Source organism: Mustelus asterias, unplaced genomic scaffold (assembly GCF_964213995.1).
Source record: "Mustelus asterias unplaced genomic scaffold, sMusAst1.hap1.1 HAP1_SCAFFOLD_97, whole genome shotgun sequence".
Lineage (NCBI taxonomy): Eukaryota > Metazoa > Chordata > Chondrichthyes > Carcharhiniformes > Triakidae > Mustelus > Mustelus asterias.
In genome coordinates, this window is record NW_027590145.1 from 1079556 (window position 1) to 1098870 (window position 19315).

General features: G+C 52.8%; 1 protein-coding gene across 1 annotated transcript in view; it reads left to right on the top strand.

Moving 5' to 3' along the window:
* Positions 1-1357: 1357 nt before the first annotated feature.
* The window catches only part of ccs (copper chaperone for superoxide dismutase), a 30930-nt gene continuing 12972 nt past the window's right edge, over positions 1358-19315 (top strand). Inside the window, exons 1-4 of the mRNA XM_078202796.1 lie at positions 1358-1595; positions 5302-5374; positions 10679-10816; positions 15077-15254. Coding sequence (XP_078058922.1) covers positions 1488-1595; positions 5302-5374; positions 10679-10816; positions 15077-15254 — 497 coding nt within the window. The 5' untranslated portion in view covers positions 1358-1487. The remainder of the gene's footprint in view (positions 1596-5301; positions 5375-10678; positions 10817-15076; positions 15255-19315) is intronic.

The window sequence follows — 19315 nt, forward strand, 5'->3', positions numbered from 1 at the left end:
TGGGATATTAAACGGTGTGGGGAGTGAGGGGGAGAGTGGGATTAGACTGGGTGGGATATTAAAGGGTGCGGGGAGTGAGGGGGAGAGTGGGATTAGACTGGGTGGGATATTAAACGGTGTGGGGAGTGAGGGGGAGAGTGGGATTAGACTGGGTGGGATATTAAAGGTTGTGGGGAGTGAGGGGGAGAGTGGGATTAGACTGGGTGGGATATTAAAGGGTGTGGTGAGTGAGGGGGAGAATGGGATTAGACTGGGTGGGATATTAAAGGGTGCGGGGAGTGAGGGGGAGAGTGGGATTAGACTGGGTGGGATATTAAAGGGTGCGGGGAGTGAGGGGAGAGTGGGATTAGACTGGGTGGGATATTAAAGTGTGCGGGGAGTGAGGGGGAGAGTGGGATTAGACTGGGTGGGATATTAAAGGGTGCGGGGAGTGAGGAGGGGAGTGGGATTAGACTGGGTGGGATATTAAAGGGTGTGGTGAGTGAGGGGGAGAATGGGATTAGACTGGGTGGGATATTAAAGGGTGCGGGGAGCGAGGGGGAGAGTGGGATTAGACTGGGTGGGATATTAAAGGGTGCGGGGAGTGGGATTAGACTGGGTGGGTGGGATATTAAAGGGTGCGGGGAGCGAGGGGGAGAGTGGGATTAGACTGGGTGGGATATTAAACGGTGTGGGGAGTGAAGGGGGGAGTGGGATTAGACTGGGTGGGATATTAAAGGATGCGGGGAGTGAGGGGGAGTGTGGGATTAGACTGGGTGGGATATTAAAGGGTGCGGGGAGTGAGAGGGGGACAGTGGGATTAGACTGGGTGGGATATTAAAGGGTGCGGGGAGTGAGGGGGAGAGTGGGATTTAACTGGGTTTGATATTAAAGGGTGCGGGGAGTGAGAGGGGGACAGTGGGATTAGACTGGGTGGGATATTAAAGGGTGTGGGGAGTGAGGGGGACAGTGGGATTAGACTGGGTGGGATATTAAAGGGTGCGGGGAGTGAGAGGGGACAGTGGGATTAGACTGGGTGGGATATTAAAGGGTGCGGGGAGTGAGGGGGAGAGTGGGATTAGACAGGGTGGTATATTGAAGGGTGCGGGGAGTGAGGGGAGAGTGGGATTAGACTGGGTGGGATATTAAAGGGTGCGGGGAGTGAGGGGGAGAGTGGGATTAGACTGGGTGGGATATTAAAGGGTGCGGGGAGTGAGGGGGGAGAGTGGGATTAGACTGGGTGGGATATTAAAGGGTGCAGAGGGAGAGTTCAGTTTATTATGAGGTCGGTCCATTCAAAAGTCTGACAGCAGCAGGGAAGAAGCTGTTCTTGAGTCGGTTGGTACGTGACCTCAGACTTTTGTATCTTTTTCCCGACGGAAGAAGGTGGGAGAGAGAATGTCCGGGGCGCGTGCGATTTCAGACATATGTCTGATGTGCTGACAGTGTGGAGAGAGATGCTACAGGGGGCAATGCCCCTTTAAGGATTCTCGACACCACAGCAGGACATGTTTAACTCCAGCTGGAGGGATTTACTGCCAGGTCAGACAGAGGCGGGGAAGGATTCGAGTGTTGCACCCGAGATGGCTGCGTCTGGTGACTCACACAGCAGTAAGGTAGGAACAAGTCCTAAATAAGCAATGTTTGGCACTGTTACAACAGGAGAAATACAATTAATTTCCCTCTCCACAGCCCACTTACTAAGCTGCACCCTCTCCCTTTGTGCTTCTTGTATCAAGAGCAATGTTAGCACAGGAACAGGCCCTTCAGCCCATCGAGCCTGAGCTGACACGCGCTTTCTATCCCTCTGTGTCCCTCCTATTTGTGTGTCTATCAGGATATGCCTTGAATCTTAATGTGCCCCGCTCCCACCACCTCCTCTGGCGTTCCAGGCACCCTCTGTGTGGGAAAAACGTCCCCCACACATCTCCCTTTCAAACTGTCCCTCTCTAACCTTCAACCCCTTGTAGTCGACCCTTCCAACCCGAGGAGGGGGAAAAAAACCTCTGACTATCTAGTCTGTCTACCACGCTGCTCACTATTTGCACGGTGCCACAGTGGGTTTGCACTGCTGTCCCCGCAGCGCCAGGGGACCCGGGTTCGATTCCCGGCTCGGGTCACTGTCTGTGTGGAGTCTGCACGTTCTCCCCGTGTCTGCGTGGGTTTCCTCCGGGTGCTCCGGTTTCCTCCGAAAGACCGTGCTGGTTCGGGTGCCAAATTCTCCCTCAGTGTTACCCAAACAGGAGTGTGGCGACTGGGGGATTTTCACAGTAACTTCATTGCGGTGTTAATGTGAGCCTACTCGTGACAATAATAAAATAAGCCTTTGAAACTTTTAATTTTATAGACCTCTATCGGGTCGCCCCCTCCGCCTCCGTCTTTCCAGTGAAAACAATCCGAGATCTCTCCACGTACCTAGACTGCCCTGACGGGGTGAAAGGGGGGGCAGGCAAGCTTTTTAAAGAGCCCCTTCCCCTGTTCATCCTTTCCCCCCATTTTATCTGTCGGCCTCCATCGTGTGTGAGTGTGTGTGTTTTATTCTGCAGAGAGCGAGGCTTTCTGGACAATGGTCTGAATGTCTTGTCAAAAGGAAAAACAAACTGAAGCCATGTTCCCAAAATTGTGCCAAGTCACGGTTTGCCAAGGGTGTAACGGCAAGACTCGCGCAGTGGGTTATCAGACCTGAGTCATGGTGAGAGTGAGAGAAAGAGAGAGGAACATAAGAACTAGGAGCAGCATGCTGCAATTTTTTACCATTTAAATAATGTTCCATTTTGCTGTTATTCCTACCAAAATGGATGACCTCACATTTACCAACATTGTGCTCCATCTGGCTCCTCGAGCCTGCTCCGCCATTCAATAAGATCACGGCTGATCTTTTCGTGGACTCAGCTCCACTTACCCGCCCGCTCACCATAACCCTCAATTCCTTTACTGTTCAAAAATCTATCTATCCTTGCCTTAAGAACATTCAATGAGGTAGCCTCAACTGGGCAGGGAATCCCACAGATTCACAACCCTTTGTGTGAAGAAGTTCCTCCTCAACTCAGTCCTAAATCTGCTCCCCCTTATTTTGAGGCCATGCCCCCTAGTTCTAGTTTCACCCGCCAGTGGAAACAACCTCCCTGCTTCTATCTTATCTATTCCCTTCATAATCTTATATGTTTCTATACGATTCCCCCTCATTCTTCTGAATTCCAATGAGTGTAGCCCCAGTCTACTCAGTCTCTCCTCATAAACCAACCCTCTCAACTCCGGAATCAACCTAGTGAATCTCCTCTGCACCCCCTCCCGTGCCAGTACATCCTTTCTCAAGTAAGGAGACCAAAACTGTACACAGTACTCCAGGTGTGGCCTCACCAGCACCTTATACAGCTGCAACATAACCTCCCTGTTTTTAAACTCCATCCCTCTCGCAATGAAGGACAAAATTCCATTTGCCTTCTTAATTACCTGCTGCACCTGCAAACCAACTCCTCGAGATTCCTGCACAAGGACACCCAGGTCCCTCTGTACAGCAGCAAGCTGCAATTTTTTACCATTTAAATAATGTTCCATTTTGCTGTTATTCCTACCAAAATGGATGACCTCACATTTACCAACATTGTACTCCATCTGCCAGACCCTCGCCCACTCACTTAGACTATCGATATCCCTTTGCAGACTTTCAGCGTCCTCTGCACACTTTAGCACCCAGTAGTTGCACTGTCAGAGATGCTGTCTTTCAGGCTAAGTTTTTATTTTTATTCATTCGTGGGACATGGGCATTTATTGCCCATCCCTGGTTGCTCTTAGAGGGCAGTTAAGAATCAGCCACATTGCTGACGCTTAACTGCCTCCCTGACTGCCTCTGTATTTCTCTGTGTGTGAGTGTGTCTCTGTGTGTGTGAGTGTGTCTCTGTGTGTGTGAGTGTGTCTCTGTGTGTGTGAGTGTGTCTCTGTGTGTGTGAGTGTGTGTGTGAGTGTGTCTCTGTGTGTGTGAGTGTGTCTCTGTGTGTGTGAGTGTGTCTCTGTGTGTGTGAGTGTGTCTCTGTGTGTGTGAGTGTGTCTCTGTGTGTGTGAGTGTGTCTCTGTGTGTGTGAGTGTGTCTCTGTGTGTGAGTGTGTCTCTGTGTGTGTGAGTGTGTCTCTGTGTGTGTGAGTGTGTCTCTGTGTGTGTGAGTGTGTCTCTGTGTGTGTGAGTGTGTCTCTGTGTGTGTGAGTGTGTCTCTGTGTGTGTGAGTGTGTCTCTGTGTGTGTGAGTGTGTCTCTGTGTGTGTGAGTGTGTCTCTGTGTGTGTGTGTGTCTCTGTGTGTGTGTGTGTCTCTGTGTGTGAGTGTGTCTCTGTGTGTGAGTGTGTCTCTGTGTGTGAGTGTGTCTCTGTGTGTGAGTGTGTCTCTGTGTGTGAGTGTGTCTCTGTGTGTGAGTGTGTCTCTGTGTGTGTGAGTGTCTCTCTCTGTGTCTCTCTCTCTGTGTGTCTCTCTCTCTCTCTCTGTGTGTCTCTCTCTCTCTGTGTCTCTCTCTCTCTCTCTCTGTCTCTCTCTCTGTGTGTCTCTCACTCTCTCTCTGTGTGTGTCTCTCTCTCTGTGTGTGTCTCTCTCTGTGTGTGTGTGTGTCTCTCTCTCTCTGTGTGTCTCTTTCTGTGTGTGTCTCTTTCTCTCTGTGTGTGTCTCTTTCTCTCTGTGTGTGTCTCTTTCTCTCTGTGTGTGTCTCTCTCTCTGTGTGTGTCTCTCTCTCTGTGTGTGTCTCTCTCTCTGTGTGTCTCTCTCTCTCTGTGTGTGTCTCTCTCTCTGTGTGTGTCTCTCTCTCTGTGTGTGTCTCTCTCTCTGTGTGTGTCTCTCTCTCTGTGTGTCTCTCTCTCTCTCTCTGTGTGTCTCTCTCTCTCTCTCTCTGTGTCTCTCTCTCTCTCTCTGTGTGTCTCTCTCTCTCTCTCTGTGTGTGTGTCTCTCTCTCTCTGTGTGTGTCTCTCTCTCTCTCTCTGTGTCTCTCTCTCTCTCTCTCTGTGTCTCTCTCTCTCTCTCTCTGTGTCTCTCTCTCTCTCTCTCTCTGTGTCTCTCTCTCTCTCTCTCTGTGTCTCTCTCTGTGTGTGTCTCTCTCTCTCTCTGTGTGTGTCTCTCTTTGTGTGTGTGTGTCTCTCTCTCTCTCTCTCTGTGTGTGTGTCTCTCTCTCTCTGTCTCTTCATCTCTCTCTCTCCCTCTGCCTCTCTCTGAGTTTTTGGAGTTGAGTGCTGCTGTTAATATTTAATGGTGTGACTTGGTTAGTGCTTGTTTTGCTCAGCGTTCCTGCTGGAGGGTGGGGATTGGTTTACCAGGCGCTATATAAATGCAAGTTCTTGTGTTTTCAGCTGGAGTTTGCGGTGCAGATGAGCTGTGAGAGTTGTGCCAATGCTATCAGGAGCACCCTGACTGGCGTGAATGGTAGGTTTGCCCTGTTTTGGGATGAGGGGGTAGGGGTAGTCTAGAGGGCTAGCGGGTTTAACACCTCATTCAAAATGTGGTGTGTCTGACAGTGCAGCACTCCTTCAGTACCGCGCTGTGTGCCAGACTATCATAGAAACTAGAAGCAGGAGGAGGCCATTCAGCCCGTCCAGTCTGCTCTGCCAATCATTTTGATCATGGCTGATCATCGAAATCAATATCCTGATCCCCCCCCATATCCCTCGATCCCTTTAGCCCCAAGAGCGATATCTAATTCCTTCCTGAAATCACACAACGTTTTGGCCTCAACTACTTTCTGTGGGAGTGAATTCCACCACTCTCTGGGTGAAGAAATTTCTCCTCACCTCAGTCCTAAAAGGTTTACCCCCTTATCCTCAAACTGTGACCCCCTAGTTCTGGACTCCCCCCACCATCGGGAACATTCTTTCTGAATCGACCCTGTCTAACCCTGTTAGAATTTTATAAGTTTCTATGAGATCCCCTCTCACTCTTCGAAAGTCCAGTGAATTCAATCCTAACCGACTTAGTCTCTCCTCATATGACAGACCTGCCATCCCAGGAATCAGCCTGGTAAACCTTCGCTGCGCTCCCTCTATAGCAAGGTCATCCTTCCTCAGGTAAGGAGACCAAAACTGCACACAATACTCCAGGTGTGGCCTCACCTGTACAATTGCAGCAAAACATCCCTATTCCTATACTTCAATCCTCTCGGTATGAAGGCCAACACACCGTTTGCCTTCTTTACTGCCTGCTGTACCTGGGCGCTTATTCTCAGCGACTGATGCACGAGGACTCCAAGGTCTCGCTGAGTATCCGCCTCTCTCAATTTACACCCATTCAAATAATAATCTGTCTTCCAATTATTGCTACCAACTGGATAACCTCACGTTGATCCACATTATGCTGCATCTGCCGTGCCGATGCCCACACACTCAGCCTGTCCAAATCACACTGAAGCATCTCTGCATCCTCCTCACAGCTCACCCTCCACCCAACTTTGTATCATCTGCAAATTTGGAGATAACACATTCAGTTCCCTCTTCCAAATCATTAATAATGTGAACAGTTGGGGTCCTCGCCCAGATCCCTGCGGAACCCCATTAGTCACTGACTGCCAATCAGAAAAAGACCCATTTATGCCAACTCTTTGCTTCCTATCTGCTAACCAGCTTTCTATCCGTCTCAAGACATTACCTGCAATCCCATGTGGTTTAACTTTACATAGTATGTGAGACCTTGTCGAAAGCCTTCTGAAAGTCTAAATAAACCACATCCACTGGTTCTCCTCGGTCAACTCTCGTAGTTACATCCTCAAAGAATTCCAATAGATTCGTCGAGTATGATTTCCCTTCTGTAAATCCATGCTGACTTTGTCTGATTCTATCACTGCGTTCCAAATACCAAGTTATGAAATCCTTGATAATAGACTCAAACAACTTCCCCTGTACCAAGGTTAGGCTCACTGGTCTATAGTTCCCTGTTTTCTCTCCACCTCCCTTTTGGAATAGCGGGTTTACATTAGCTACCCTCCAATCTGTAGGAACTATTCCAGAGTCCAAAGAATCGTGGAAAATAACCACCAATGGATCTACTATTTCCAGGGTCGCTTCCTTAACTATTCTGGGATGAAGATTATCAGGACCTGGAGATTTATCCACCTTCAATCTCATCAATTTCCCCAAAACCATTCCTCTACTCGTCAGAATCATAGAATCCCTACAGTCCAGAAGGAGGCCCATTGAATCCGCACCGACCACAATCCCACGCAGGCCCTATTCCCGTAACCCCACATATTTACCCTGCTAATCACGAAGGGTCAATTTTAACATGGCCAATCCGCCTAGCCCGCACATCTTTGGAGTGTGGGAGGAAACCGGAGCACCCGGAGGAAACCCACGCAGACACGGGGAGAACGTGCAGACTCCGCACAGACAGTGACCCTAGCTGGGAATCGAACCCGGGTCCCTGGCGCTGTGAGGCAGCAGTGCTAACCCACTGTGCCACCGTGCCGTTGTGTGATTTCTTTCAGCTCCTCTCTAAGCCATGTTTCTCTCAGCACTTCTGACACATTTTTCATGTCTTCCTTTGTGAAGACTGACGCAAAATACAAATTTAATTCCTCGGCCATTTCTTTATTCCCCGGTATAAATTCTCCCGTTTCTGACTGTAAATCAGGGGCCTACATTCGCTTTTGTCAATCTTTTTCTCTTTACATATCGATAGAAACGTTTACAGTCAGTTTTTTTCTTCCCCGCCAGCTTACTTTCATTGAATCATAGGATCCCTACAGTACAGAAGGAGGCCATTTGGCCCATCGAGTCTGTACCGACCACAGTCCCACCCAGGCCCCATCCCTGTAACCCCCACACATTTACCCTGCTAATTCCCCTGTCACTAGGGTCGATTTAACACGGCCAATCCACCTAACCTGCACATCTTTGAACACTAAGGGGCAATTTAGCATGGCCAATCCACCTAACCCACACATCTTTGGACACTAAGGGGCAATTTAGCATGGCCAATCCACCTAACCTGCACATCTTTGGAGTGTGGGAGGAAACCGGAGCACCCGGAGGAAACCCACGCAGACACGGGGAGAACACGCAGACTCCGCACAGACAGTGACCCAAGCCGGGAATCGAACCCGGGTCCCTGGCGCTGTGAGGCAGCAGTGCCAACCCGCTGTGCCACCCTGCCGCCTCCTTTCATACTAGCCTACAAGCTGCAAGCCTGAAGGGAAAATGCTGGAAAATCTCAGCAGGTCTGGCAGCATCTGGAAGGAGAGCTCACGTTTCCCGAGTCAAAGCTTTGACAAAGGGTCATCAGGACTCGAAACGTCAGCTCTTTTCTCTCCTTACAGACGCCGCCAGACCTGCTGAGATTTTCCAGCATTTTCCCTTTTGGTTTCAGATTCCAGCATCCGCAGTAATCTGCTTTGATCAAGCCACAAGCCTACATGTGACGCCAATAAATAAGCTTAAACTTCCATGGCTTATTTTCTGAGCGGCTCTCAAAACCTTCTGGTTGAGTGATGTGCTTTTTAAATGTAACCGTAATCGCGGACGCCCCAGTTGAATGTGTACCCACTGGGGAAGGCCGCAGTGTGAGAATGGGGGAGGTTGCCTGGAGATGGGAGGTATATTTGTGACTATGATTCATGTCCTGGCACGGATAGTTTGCTGTTGACGCGAAGATGAGTGGGAAAGCGAATTGCGTGGAGGATGCGGAAAGTCTGCAGAGAGATTTGGATCGGCTGAGCGAGTGGGCGAGGATCTGGCAGATGGAGTATAACGTTGGCAAGTCTGAGGTTATCCACTTCGGAAGAAATAATAGTAAATTGGAATATTATTTAAATGGAGAAAAATTACATCATGCTACTGTGCAGAGGGACCTGGGGGTCCTTGTGCATGAGACGCAAAAACTCAGTCTGCAGGTGCAGCAGGTGATCAAGAAGGCGAATGGAATGTTGGCCTTTATCGCGAAGGGGATGGAGTATAAAAGCAGGGAGGTCTTGCTGCAACTGTACAGGGTACTGGTGAGGCCGCAACTGGAGTACTGTGTGCAATTTTGGTCCCCTTATTTGCGAAAGGATATATTGGCCTTGGAGGGAGTGCAGAGAAGGTTCACCAGGTTGATTCCGGAGATGAGGGGTGTAGGTTATGAGGAGAGATTGAACAGATTGGGCCTGTACTCGTTGGAGTTTAGAAGGCTGAGGGGTGATCTTATAGAGGCATATAAGATAATGAAGGGGCTCGACAGGGTAGAGGCAGAGAGATTCTTTCCACTTAGAAGGGAAACCAGAACTAGAGGGCACAGCCTCAAAATAAAGGGGGACCGGTTCAGAACAGAGTTGAGGGGGAACTTCTTCTCTCAGAGGGTGGTGAATCTCTGGAATTCTCTGCCCATTGAAGTGGTGGAGGCTACCTCGCTGAATATGTTTAAATCACGGATAGATGGATTCCTGATCGATAAGGGAATTAGGGGTTATAGGGATCAGGCGGGTAAGTGGAACTGATTCACTTCAGATCAGCCATGATCTTATTGAATGGCGGGGCAGGCTCGAGGGGCTAGATGGCCTACTCCTGCTCCTATTTCTTATGTTCTTATGATAGAGGATTGGCTGGCTGGCAGAAGGCAGAGAGTGGGGATAAAGAGGTCTTTCTCAGGATGGCAGCCGGTGACTAGGGGTCGGTGCTGGGACCATGACTTTTCACAATATACATTAACGATTTGGAGGAAGGAACTGAAGGCACTGTTGCTAAGTTTGCAGATGATACAAAGATATGTAGAGGGACAGGTAGTATTGAGGAAGCAGGGGGGCTGCAGAAGGACTTGGACAGGTTAGGAGAGTGGGCAAAGAAGTGTCAGATGGAATACAATGTGGAAAAATGTGAGGTTATACACTTTGAAAGGAGGAATGGAGGCATCGACTATTTTCTAAATGGGGAAATGCTTTGGAAATCAGAGACACAAAGGGACTTGGGAGTCCCTGTTCAAGATTGTCTTAAGGTTAACGTGCAGATTCAGTCGGCAGTTAGGAAGGCAAATGCAATGTTAGCGTTCATGTCGAGAGGGCTAGAATACAAGAGCAGGGATGTACTTCTGAGGCTGTATAAGGCTCTGGTCAGACCCCATTTGGAGGATTGTGAGCAGTTTTGGGCCCCGATCTAAGGAAGGATGTGCCGGCCTTGGAAAGGGTCCAGAGGAGGTTCACAAAGAATGATCCCTGGAATGAAGAGCTTGTCGTATGAGGAACGGTTGAGGACTCTGGGTCTGTACTCGATGGAGTTTAGAAGGATGAGGGGGGGGGGATCTTATTGAAACTTACAGGATACTGCGAGGCCTGGATAGAGTGGACGTGGAGAGGATGTTTCCACTAGTAGGAAAAACTAGAACCAGAGGGCACAACCTCAGGTTGAAGGGACGATCCTTTAAAACAGAGATGAGGAGGAATTTCTTCAGCCAGAGAGTGGAGAATGTGTGGAACTCTTTGCCGCAGAAGGCTGTGGAGGCCGGGTCATTGAGTGTCTTTAAGACAGAGATAGATAGGTTCTTGATTAATAAGGGGATCAGGGGTTATGGGGAAAAGGCAGGAGAATGGGGATGAGGAAAATATCAGCCATGATTGAATGGAGGAGCAGACTCGATGGGCCGAGTGGCCTCATTCTGCTCCTCTGGCCTAACTGAGACATCCTCCCTTATGGGAGTGCAGCAGGCCAGTGTGAGGATATTGGATGTCAATGATACAGAAACACTGGCTGACCTCTCTGAGATTTGTTACAGGAATTCACTCTGTGGATATCAATGTTGGCGCTGAGCAAGTCCTGATCGACACGACACTGACGTCGGGGGAGGTGCAGGCGTTACTGGAGAGCACCGGGAGACGCGCTGTACTGAAAGGAATGGGCCCCTCCACCCTCAGTGAGTGCAGCAGCCCAGAACTACCGGCTGTATCTAACCCCGTGGTGTCCCTGTCCTGGGAGTGTTTGATGGGGGGGAAAGTGTAGAGGGAGCTTTACTCTGTATCTAACCCCGTGCTGTACCAGTCCTGGGAGTGTTTGATGGGGGACAGTGTAGAGGGAGCTTTACTCTGTATCTAACCCCGTGCTGTACCTCTCCTGGGAGTGTTTGATGGGGGACAGTGTAGAGGGAGCTTTACTCTGTATCTAACCCCGTGCTGTACCTGTCCTGGAGTGTTTGATGGGGGACAGTGTAGAGGGAGCTTTACTCTGTATCTAACCCCGTGCTGTACCTGTCCTGGGAGTGTTTGATGGGGGGACAGTGTAGAGAGAGCTTTACTCTGTATCTAACCCCGTGCTGTCCCTGTCCTGGGAGTGTTTGATAGGGACAGCGTAGAGTGAGCTTTACTCTGTATCTAACCCCGTGCTGTCCCTGTCCTGGGAGTGTTTGATGGGGGGGACAGTGTAGAGGGAGCTTTACTCTGTATCTAACCCTGTGCTGTACCTGTCCTGGGAGTGTTTGATGGGGGGACAGTGTAGAGGGAGCTTTACTCTGTATCTAACCCCGTGCTGTACCTGTCCTGGGAGTGTTTGCTGGGGGACAGTGTCGAGGGAGCTTTACTCTGTATCTAACCCCGTGCTGTACCTGTCCTGGGAGTGTTTGATGGGGGACAGTGTAGAGGGAGCTTTACTCTGTATCTAACCCTGTGCTGTACCTGTCCTGGGAGTGTTTGATGGGGGACAGTGTAGTGGGAGCTTTACTCTGTATCTAACCCCGTGCTGTACCTGTCCTGGGAGTGTTTGATGGAGACAGTGTAGAGGGAGCTTTACTCTGTATCTAACCCCGTGCTGTACCTGTCCTGGGAATGTTTGATGGGGGACAGTGTAGAGGGAGCTTTACTCTGTATCTAACCCCATGCTGTACCCTGTCCTGGGAGTGTTTGATGGAGACAGTGTAGAGGGAGCTTTACTCTGTATCTAACCCCGTGCTGTACCTGTCCTGGGAGTGTTTGATGGGGGACAGTGTAGAGGGAGCTTTACTCTGTACCTAACCCCATGCTGTACCCTGTCCTGGGAGTGTTTGATGGAGACAGTGTAGAGGGAGCTTTACTCTGTATCTAACCCTGTGCTGTACCTGTCCTGGGAGTGTTTGATGGGGACAGTGTCGAGGGAGCTTTACTCTGTATCTAACCCCGTGCTGTCCCTGTCCTGGGAGTGTTTGATGGGGGACAGTGTCGAGGGAGCTTTACTCTGTATCGAACCCTGTGCTGTACCTGTCCTGGGAGTGTTTGGTGGGGGACAGTGTAGAGGGAGCTTTACTCTGTATCTAACCCCGTGCTGTACCTGTCCTGGGAGTGTTTGATGGGGGACAGTGTAGTGGGAGCTTTACTCTGTATCTAACCCCGTGCTGTACCTGTCCTGGGAGTGTTTGATGGGGGGACAGTGTAGAGAGAGCTTTACTCTGTATCTAACCCCGTGCTGTCCCTGTCCTGGGAGTGTTTGATAGGGACAGCGTAGAGTGAGCTTTACTCTGTATCTAACCCCGTGCTGTCCCTGTCCTGGGAGTGTTTGATGGGGGGGACAGTGTAGAGGGAGCTTTACTCTGTATCTAACCCTGTGCTGTACCTGTCCTGGGAGTGTTTGATGGGGGGACAGTGTAGAGGGAGCTTTACTCTGTATCTAACCCCGTGCTGTACCTGTCCTGGGAGTGTTTGCTGGGGGACAGTGTCGAGGGAGCTTTACTCTGTATCTAACCCCGTGCTGTACCTGTCCTGGGAGTGTTTGATGGGGGACAGTGTAGAGGGAGCTTTACTCTGTATCTAACCCCGTGCTGTACCTGTCCTGGGAGTGTTTGATGGGGGACAGTGTAGTGGGAGCTTTACTCTGTATCTAACCCCGTGCTGTACCTGTCCTGGGAGTGTTTGATGGGGGACAGTGTAGTGGGAGCTTTACTCTGTATCTAACCCCGTGCTGTACCCTGTCCTGGGAGTGTTTGATGGAGACAGTGTAGAGGGAGCTTTACTCTGTATCTAACCCCGTGCTGTACCTGTCCTGGGAATGTTTGATGGGGGACAGTGTAGAGGGAGCTTTACTCTGTATCTAACCCCATGCTGTACCCTGTCCTGGGAGTGTTTGATGGAGACAGTGTAGAGGGAGCTTTACTCTGTATCTAACCCCGTGCTGTACCTGTCCTGGGAGTGTTTGATGGGGGACAGTGTAGTGGGAGCTTTACTCTGTATCTAACCCCGTGCTGTACCTGTCCTGGGAGTGTTTGATGGGGGGACAGTGTAGAGAGAGCTTTACTCTGTATCTAACCCCGTGCTGTCCCTGTCCTGGGAGTGTTTGATAGGGACAGCGTAGAGTGAGCTTTACTCTGTATCTAACCCCGTGCTGTCCCTGTCCTGGGAGTGTTTGATGGGGGGGACAGTGTAGAGGGAGCTTTACTCTGTATCTAACCCTGTGCTGTACCTGTCCTGGGAGTGTTTGATGGGGGGACAGTGTAGAGGGAGCTTTACTCTGTATCTAACCCCGTGCTGTACCTGTCCTGGGAGTGTTTGCTGGGGGACAGTGTCGAGGGAGCTTTACTCTGTATCTAACCCCGTGCTGTACCTGTCCTGGGAGTGTTTGATGGGGGACAGTGTAGAGGGAGCTTTACTCTGTATCTAACCCCGTGCTGTACCTGTCCTGGGAGTGTTTGATGGGGGACAGTGTAGTGGGAGCTTTACTCTGTATCTAACCCCGTGCTGTACCTGTCCTGGGAGTGTTTGATGGGGGACAGTGTAGAGGGAGCTTTACTCTGTATCTAACCCCGTGCTGTACCCTGTCCTGGGAGTGTTTGATGGAGACAGTGTAGAGGGAGCTTTACTCTGTATCTAACCCCGTGCTGTACCTGTCCTGGGAATGTTTGATGGGGGACAGTGTAGAGGGAGCTTTACTCTGTATCTAACCCCATGCTGTACCCTGTCCTGGGAGTGTTTGATGGGGACAGTGTAGAGGGAGCTTTACTCTGTATCTAACCCTGTGCTGTACCTGTCCTGGGAGTGTTTGATGGGGACAGTGTCGAGGGAGCTTTACTCTGTATCTAACCCCGTGCTGTCCCTGTCCTGGGAGTGTTTGATGGGGGACAGTGTCGAGGGAGCTTTACTCTGTATCTAACCCTGTGCTGTACCTGTCCTGGGAGTGTTTGGTGGGGGACAGTGTAGAGGGAGCTTTACTCTGTATCTAACCCCGTGCTGTACCTGTCCTGGGAGTGTTTGATGGGGGACAGTGTAGAGGGAGCTTTACTCTGTATCTAACCCCGTGCTGTACCTGTCCTGGGAGTGTTTGGTGGGGGACAGTGTAGAGGGAGCTTTACTCTGTATCTAACCCCGTGCTGTCCCTGTCCTGGGAGTGTTTGATGGGGACAGTGTCGAGGGAGCTTTACTCTGTATCTAACCCCGTGCTGTACCTGTCCTGGGAGTGTTTGATGGGGGACAGTGTAGAGGGAGCTTTACTCTGTATCTAACCCCGTGCTGTGCCTGTCCTGGGAGTGTTTGATGGGGGACAGTGTAGAGGGAGCTTTACTCTGTATCTAACCCCGTGCTGTACCTGTCCTGGGAGTGTTTGGTGGGGGACAGTGTAGAGGGAGCTTTACTCTGTATCTAACCCCGTGCTGTACCTGTCCTGAGAGTGTTTGATGGGGACAGTGTAGAGGGAGCTTTACTCTGTATCTAACCCCGTGCTGTCCCTGTCCTGGGAGTGTTTGATGGGGGACAGTGTAGAGGGAGCTTTACTCTGTATCTAACCCCGTGCTGTACCTGTCCTGGGAGTGTTTGATGGGGACAGTGTAGAGGGAGCTTTACTCTGTATCTAACCCCGTGCTGTACCTGTCCTGGGAGTGTTTGATGGGGGACAGTGTAGAGGGACCTTTACTCTGTATCTAACCCCGTGCTGTACCTGTCCTGGGAGTGTTTGATGGGGACAGTGTAGAGGGAGCTTTACTCTGTATCTAACCCCGTGCTGTCCCTGTCCTGGGAGTGTTTGATGGGGGACAGTGTAGAGGGAGCTTTACTCTGTATCTAACCCCGTGCTGTACCTGTCCTGGGAGTGTTTGATGGGGACAGTGTAGAGGGAGCTTTACTCTGTATCTAACCCCGTGCTGTACCTGTCCTGGGAGTGTTTGATGGGGGACAGTGAAGAGGGAGCTTTACTCTGTATCTAACCTGTGCCGGTTTCTCTGCAGAGAATCTGGGCGCTGCCGTGGCGATGTTGGGCCCCGATGGCAATGTTACGGGTGCCGTGCGGTTCCTGCAGCTGTCGGAGACGCTGTGCCTGATCGAGGGGACGATCGATGGGCTGAAACCTGGCCTGCATGGGCTGCATGTGCACGAGTTTGGTGACCTGACCAGTTCCTGCCTCAGGTAGTGTGTCGCCTCGGCCTGGCGTGAGGGAGATAGTGAGGCGGAGTGTACAGATGGGGGAGGGGGGGCACCCTTCTTTTCTCTCCTGTCTCCCCTCTTGGCAGATGGGTGCCCAATTGTCCTGGGTGCTTGATACCGGCCGGCTATTCGACCATGGCAAGCAGCGCAGGCGGGCACAATTTTATTCTCCATTGATGCTGGGGGGAGGGGTGCTGCTAACGAGGGCGGCAGAGTGGTTGGCACTGCTGCCTCTCAGCACCAGGGACCCGGGTTCGATTCCCGGCCTTGCGTCACTGTCTGTGCGGAGTCTGCACATTCTCCCCGTGTCTGCGTGGGTTTCCTCCAGATGATTTGATTTGATTTATTATTGTCACATGTATTAACATACAGTGAAAGGTATTGTTTCTTGCGCGCTATACAGACAAAGCATACCGTTCATAGAGAAGGAAAGGAGAGGGTGCAGAATGTAGTGTTACAGTCACAGCTAGGGTGTCGAGAAAGATCAGCTTAATGCGAGGTAGGTCCATTCAAAAGTCTGACGGCAGCAGGGAAGAAGCTGTTCTTGAGTCGGTCGGTACGTGACCTCAGACTTTTGTATCTTTTTCCCATTGGAAGAAGGTGGAAGAGAGAATGTCCGGGGTGCGTGGGGTCCTTGATTATGCTGGCTGCTTTTCCCGAGGCAGCGGGAAGTGTAGACGGCGTCAATGGATGGGAGGCTGGTTTGCGTGACGGGACTGGGCTACATTCACGACCTTTTGTAGTTCCTTGCGGTCTTGGGCAGAGCAGGAGCCCCATACCAAGCTGTGATACATCCGGAAAGAATGCTTTCCATGGTGCATCTGTAAAAGTTGGTGAGAGTCGTAGCGGACATGCCGAATTTCCTTAGTCTTCTCACCCAGTGTCTGCGTGGGTTTCCTCCGGGTGCTCCGGTTTCCTCCCACAGTCCGAAAGACGTGCTGGTTAGGGTGCTAAATTCTCCCTCAGTGTTACCCGAACAGGTCCGGAGTGTGGGCGACTGGGGGGATTTTCACAGTAACTTCATTGCAGTGTTAATGTAAGGCTGCTTGTGACTAATAAATAAACTTTAACTTTATTTAGTGTCCACCCCTCTTAACTGCCCCTCGGGAGGGATGAGGTCTGTCTCGCGCCCCCCGCCCCCGCGCGCCCCCCCCCCGCCCCCCCGCCCCCTCCCCTGACCCCTGCACTCAGTGGTGTTAAGAAGATTGAGACAAGACAATGCCTTGTGTGGCCAGTTCCGGGGAGCTGGATTTGGCATCATCGGAGTGGCACTTGGCCTGGGACTGCTTGGGATTCTCAGAGATTCTGATCTTCTCCTGGTCAGTTCATTACGATAAGTGACCCTCAGTTCCCAAAATCTTTCACGGACTGAGGTCAAATTCTCGCGTTGAGGATTGAATATTTTCCTGGTTACCTCACTGGGGACAATCAAATTGTGCACAGAAAGATCCCATGAGCCTCACTGAGCCAGAGCCTCTGTTTTCAATCATGTTGATTTGAGGGTAAATATTGGCCCCCGAACACCGAGAACTCCCAACTCCGCGCTTTCCAACAGTGGCCACGGGACCTTTTACACCCACCCTGAGAGGGCAGACGGAGCCTTGGTTCGATATCTCATCCTGAACGACAGCGCCTCCCCGACATTGCGGCACTCCCTCAGCACTGACCCTCCCACAGTGCGACGCTCCCTCAGCACTGACCCTCCCACAGTGCGGCGCTCCCTCAGCACTGACCCTCCCACAGTGCGGCGCTCCCTCAGCACTGACCCTCCCACAGTGCGGCACTCCCTCAGCACTGACCCTCCGACAGTGCGGCACTCCCTCAGCACTGACCCTCCGACAGTGCGGTGCTCCCTCGGCACTGACCCTCTGACAGTGCGGTGCTCCCTCGGCACTGACCCTCCGACAGTGCGGCACTCCCTCAGCACTGACCCTCCGACAGTGCGGCGCTCCCTCGGCACTGACCCTCCGACTGTGCGGCGCTCCCTCGGCACTGACCCTCCGACAGTGCGGCACTCCCTCAGTACTGACCCTCCGACAGTGCGGCACTCCCTCAGCACTGACCCTCCGACAGTGCGGCGCTCCCTCGGCACTGACCCTCCGACAGTGCGGCGCTCCCTCGGCACTGACCCTCCGACAGTGCGGCACTCCCTCAGCACTGACCCTCCGACAGTGCGGTGCTCCCTCAGCACTGACCCTCCCACAGTGCGGCACTCCCTCAGCACTGACCCTCCGACAGTGCGGTGCTCCCTCAGTACTGACCCTCCGACAGTGCGGCACTCCCTCAGCACGGACCGTCCGACAGTGCGGCACTCCCTCAGCACTGACCCTCCGACAGTGCGGTGCTCCCTCAGCACTGACCCTCCCACAGTGCGGCACTCCCTCAGCACTGACCCTCCGACAGTGCGGTGCTCCCTCAGTACTGACCCTCCGACAGTGCGGCACTCCCTCAGCACGGACCGTCCGACAGTGCGGCACTCCCTCAGCACTGACCCTCCGACAGTGCGGTGCTCCCTCGGCACTGACCCTCTGACAGTGCGGTGCTCCCTCGGCACTGACCCTCCGACAGTGCGGCACTCCCTCAGCACTGACCCTCCGACAGTGCGGCGCTCCCTCGGCACTGACCCTCCGACTGTGCGGCGCTCCCTCGGCACTGACCCTCCGACAGTGCGGCACTCCCTCAGTACTGACCCTCCGACAGTGCGGCACTCCCTCAGCACTGACCCTCCGACAGTGCGGCGCTCCCCCGGCACTGACCCTCCGACTGTGCGGCGCTCCCTCGGCACTGACCCTCCGACAGTGCGGTGCTCCCTCAGTACTGACCCTCCGACAGTGCGGCACTCCCTCAGCACTGACCCTCCAACAGCGCGGCGCTCCCTCGGCACTGACCCTCCGACAGTGCGGCGCTCCCTCGGCACTGACCCTCCGACAGTGCGGCACTCCCTCAGTACTGACCCTCCGACAGTGCGGCACTCCCTCAGCACTGACCCTCCGACAGTGCGGCGCTCCCTCGGCACTGACCCTCCGACTGTGCGGCGCTCCCTCGGCACTGACCCTCCGACAGTGCGGTGCTCCCTCAGTACTGACCCTCCGACAGTGCGGCACTCCCTCAGCACTGACCCTCCGACAGCACGGCGCTCCCTCGGCACTGACCCTCCGACTGTGCGGCGCTCCCTCGGCACTGACCCTCCGACAGTGCGGCACTCCCTCAGTACTGACCCTCCGACAGTGCGGCACTCCCTCAGCACTGACCCTCCGACAGTGCGGCGCTCCCTCGGCACTGACCCTCCGACTGTGCGGCGCTCCCTCGGCACTGACCCTCCGACAGTGCGGTGCTCCCTCAGTACTGACCCTCAGACAGTGCGGCACTCCCTCAGCACTGACCCTCCGACAGCGCGGCGCTCCCTCGGCACTGACCCTCCGACAGTGCGGCGCTCCCTCGGCACTGACCCTCCGACAGTGCGGCACTCCCTCAGTACTGACCCTCCGACAGTGCGGCACTCCCTCAGCACTGACCCTCCGACAGTGCGGCGCTCCCTCGGCACTGACCCTCCGACTGTGCGGCGCTCCCTCGGCACTGACCCTCCGACAGTGCGGTGCTCCCTCAGTACTGACCCTCCGACAGTGCGGCACTCCCTCAGCACTGACCCTCCGACAGCACGGCGCTCCCTCGGCACTTACACCAGAAATATTGGGGTTAGCTCCAGTCTCTGGAGATGAGCTCACACCCACGCTTCTTGGATTCTGAGGCACGTGAGCTAGAAAGTGAGTCAAACATTTGTTTTATTCAGTCGTGGGACATGGGCGTCGCTGGCTGGGCCCAGCATTTATTGCCCATCCCTAGTTGCCCCTTGGAGGGCAGTTGAGAGTCAACCACATTGCTGTGGCTCTGGAGTCACATGTAGGCCAGACCGGGGTAAGGACGGCAGATTTCCTTCCCCAAAGGGAACCAGGTGGGTTTTTCCCACAATGGGTCATCAGTAGATTCTCAATTCCAGATATTTTTCATTGAATTCAAATTCCACCATCTGCCGTGGCGGGATT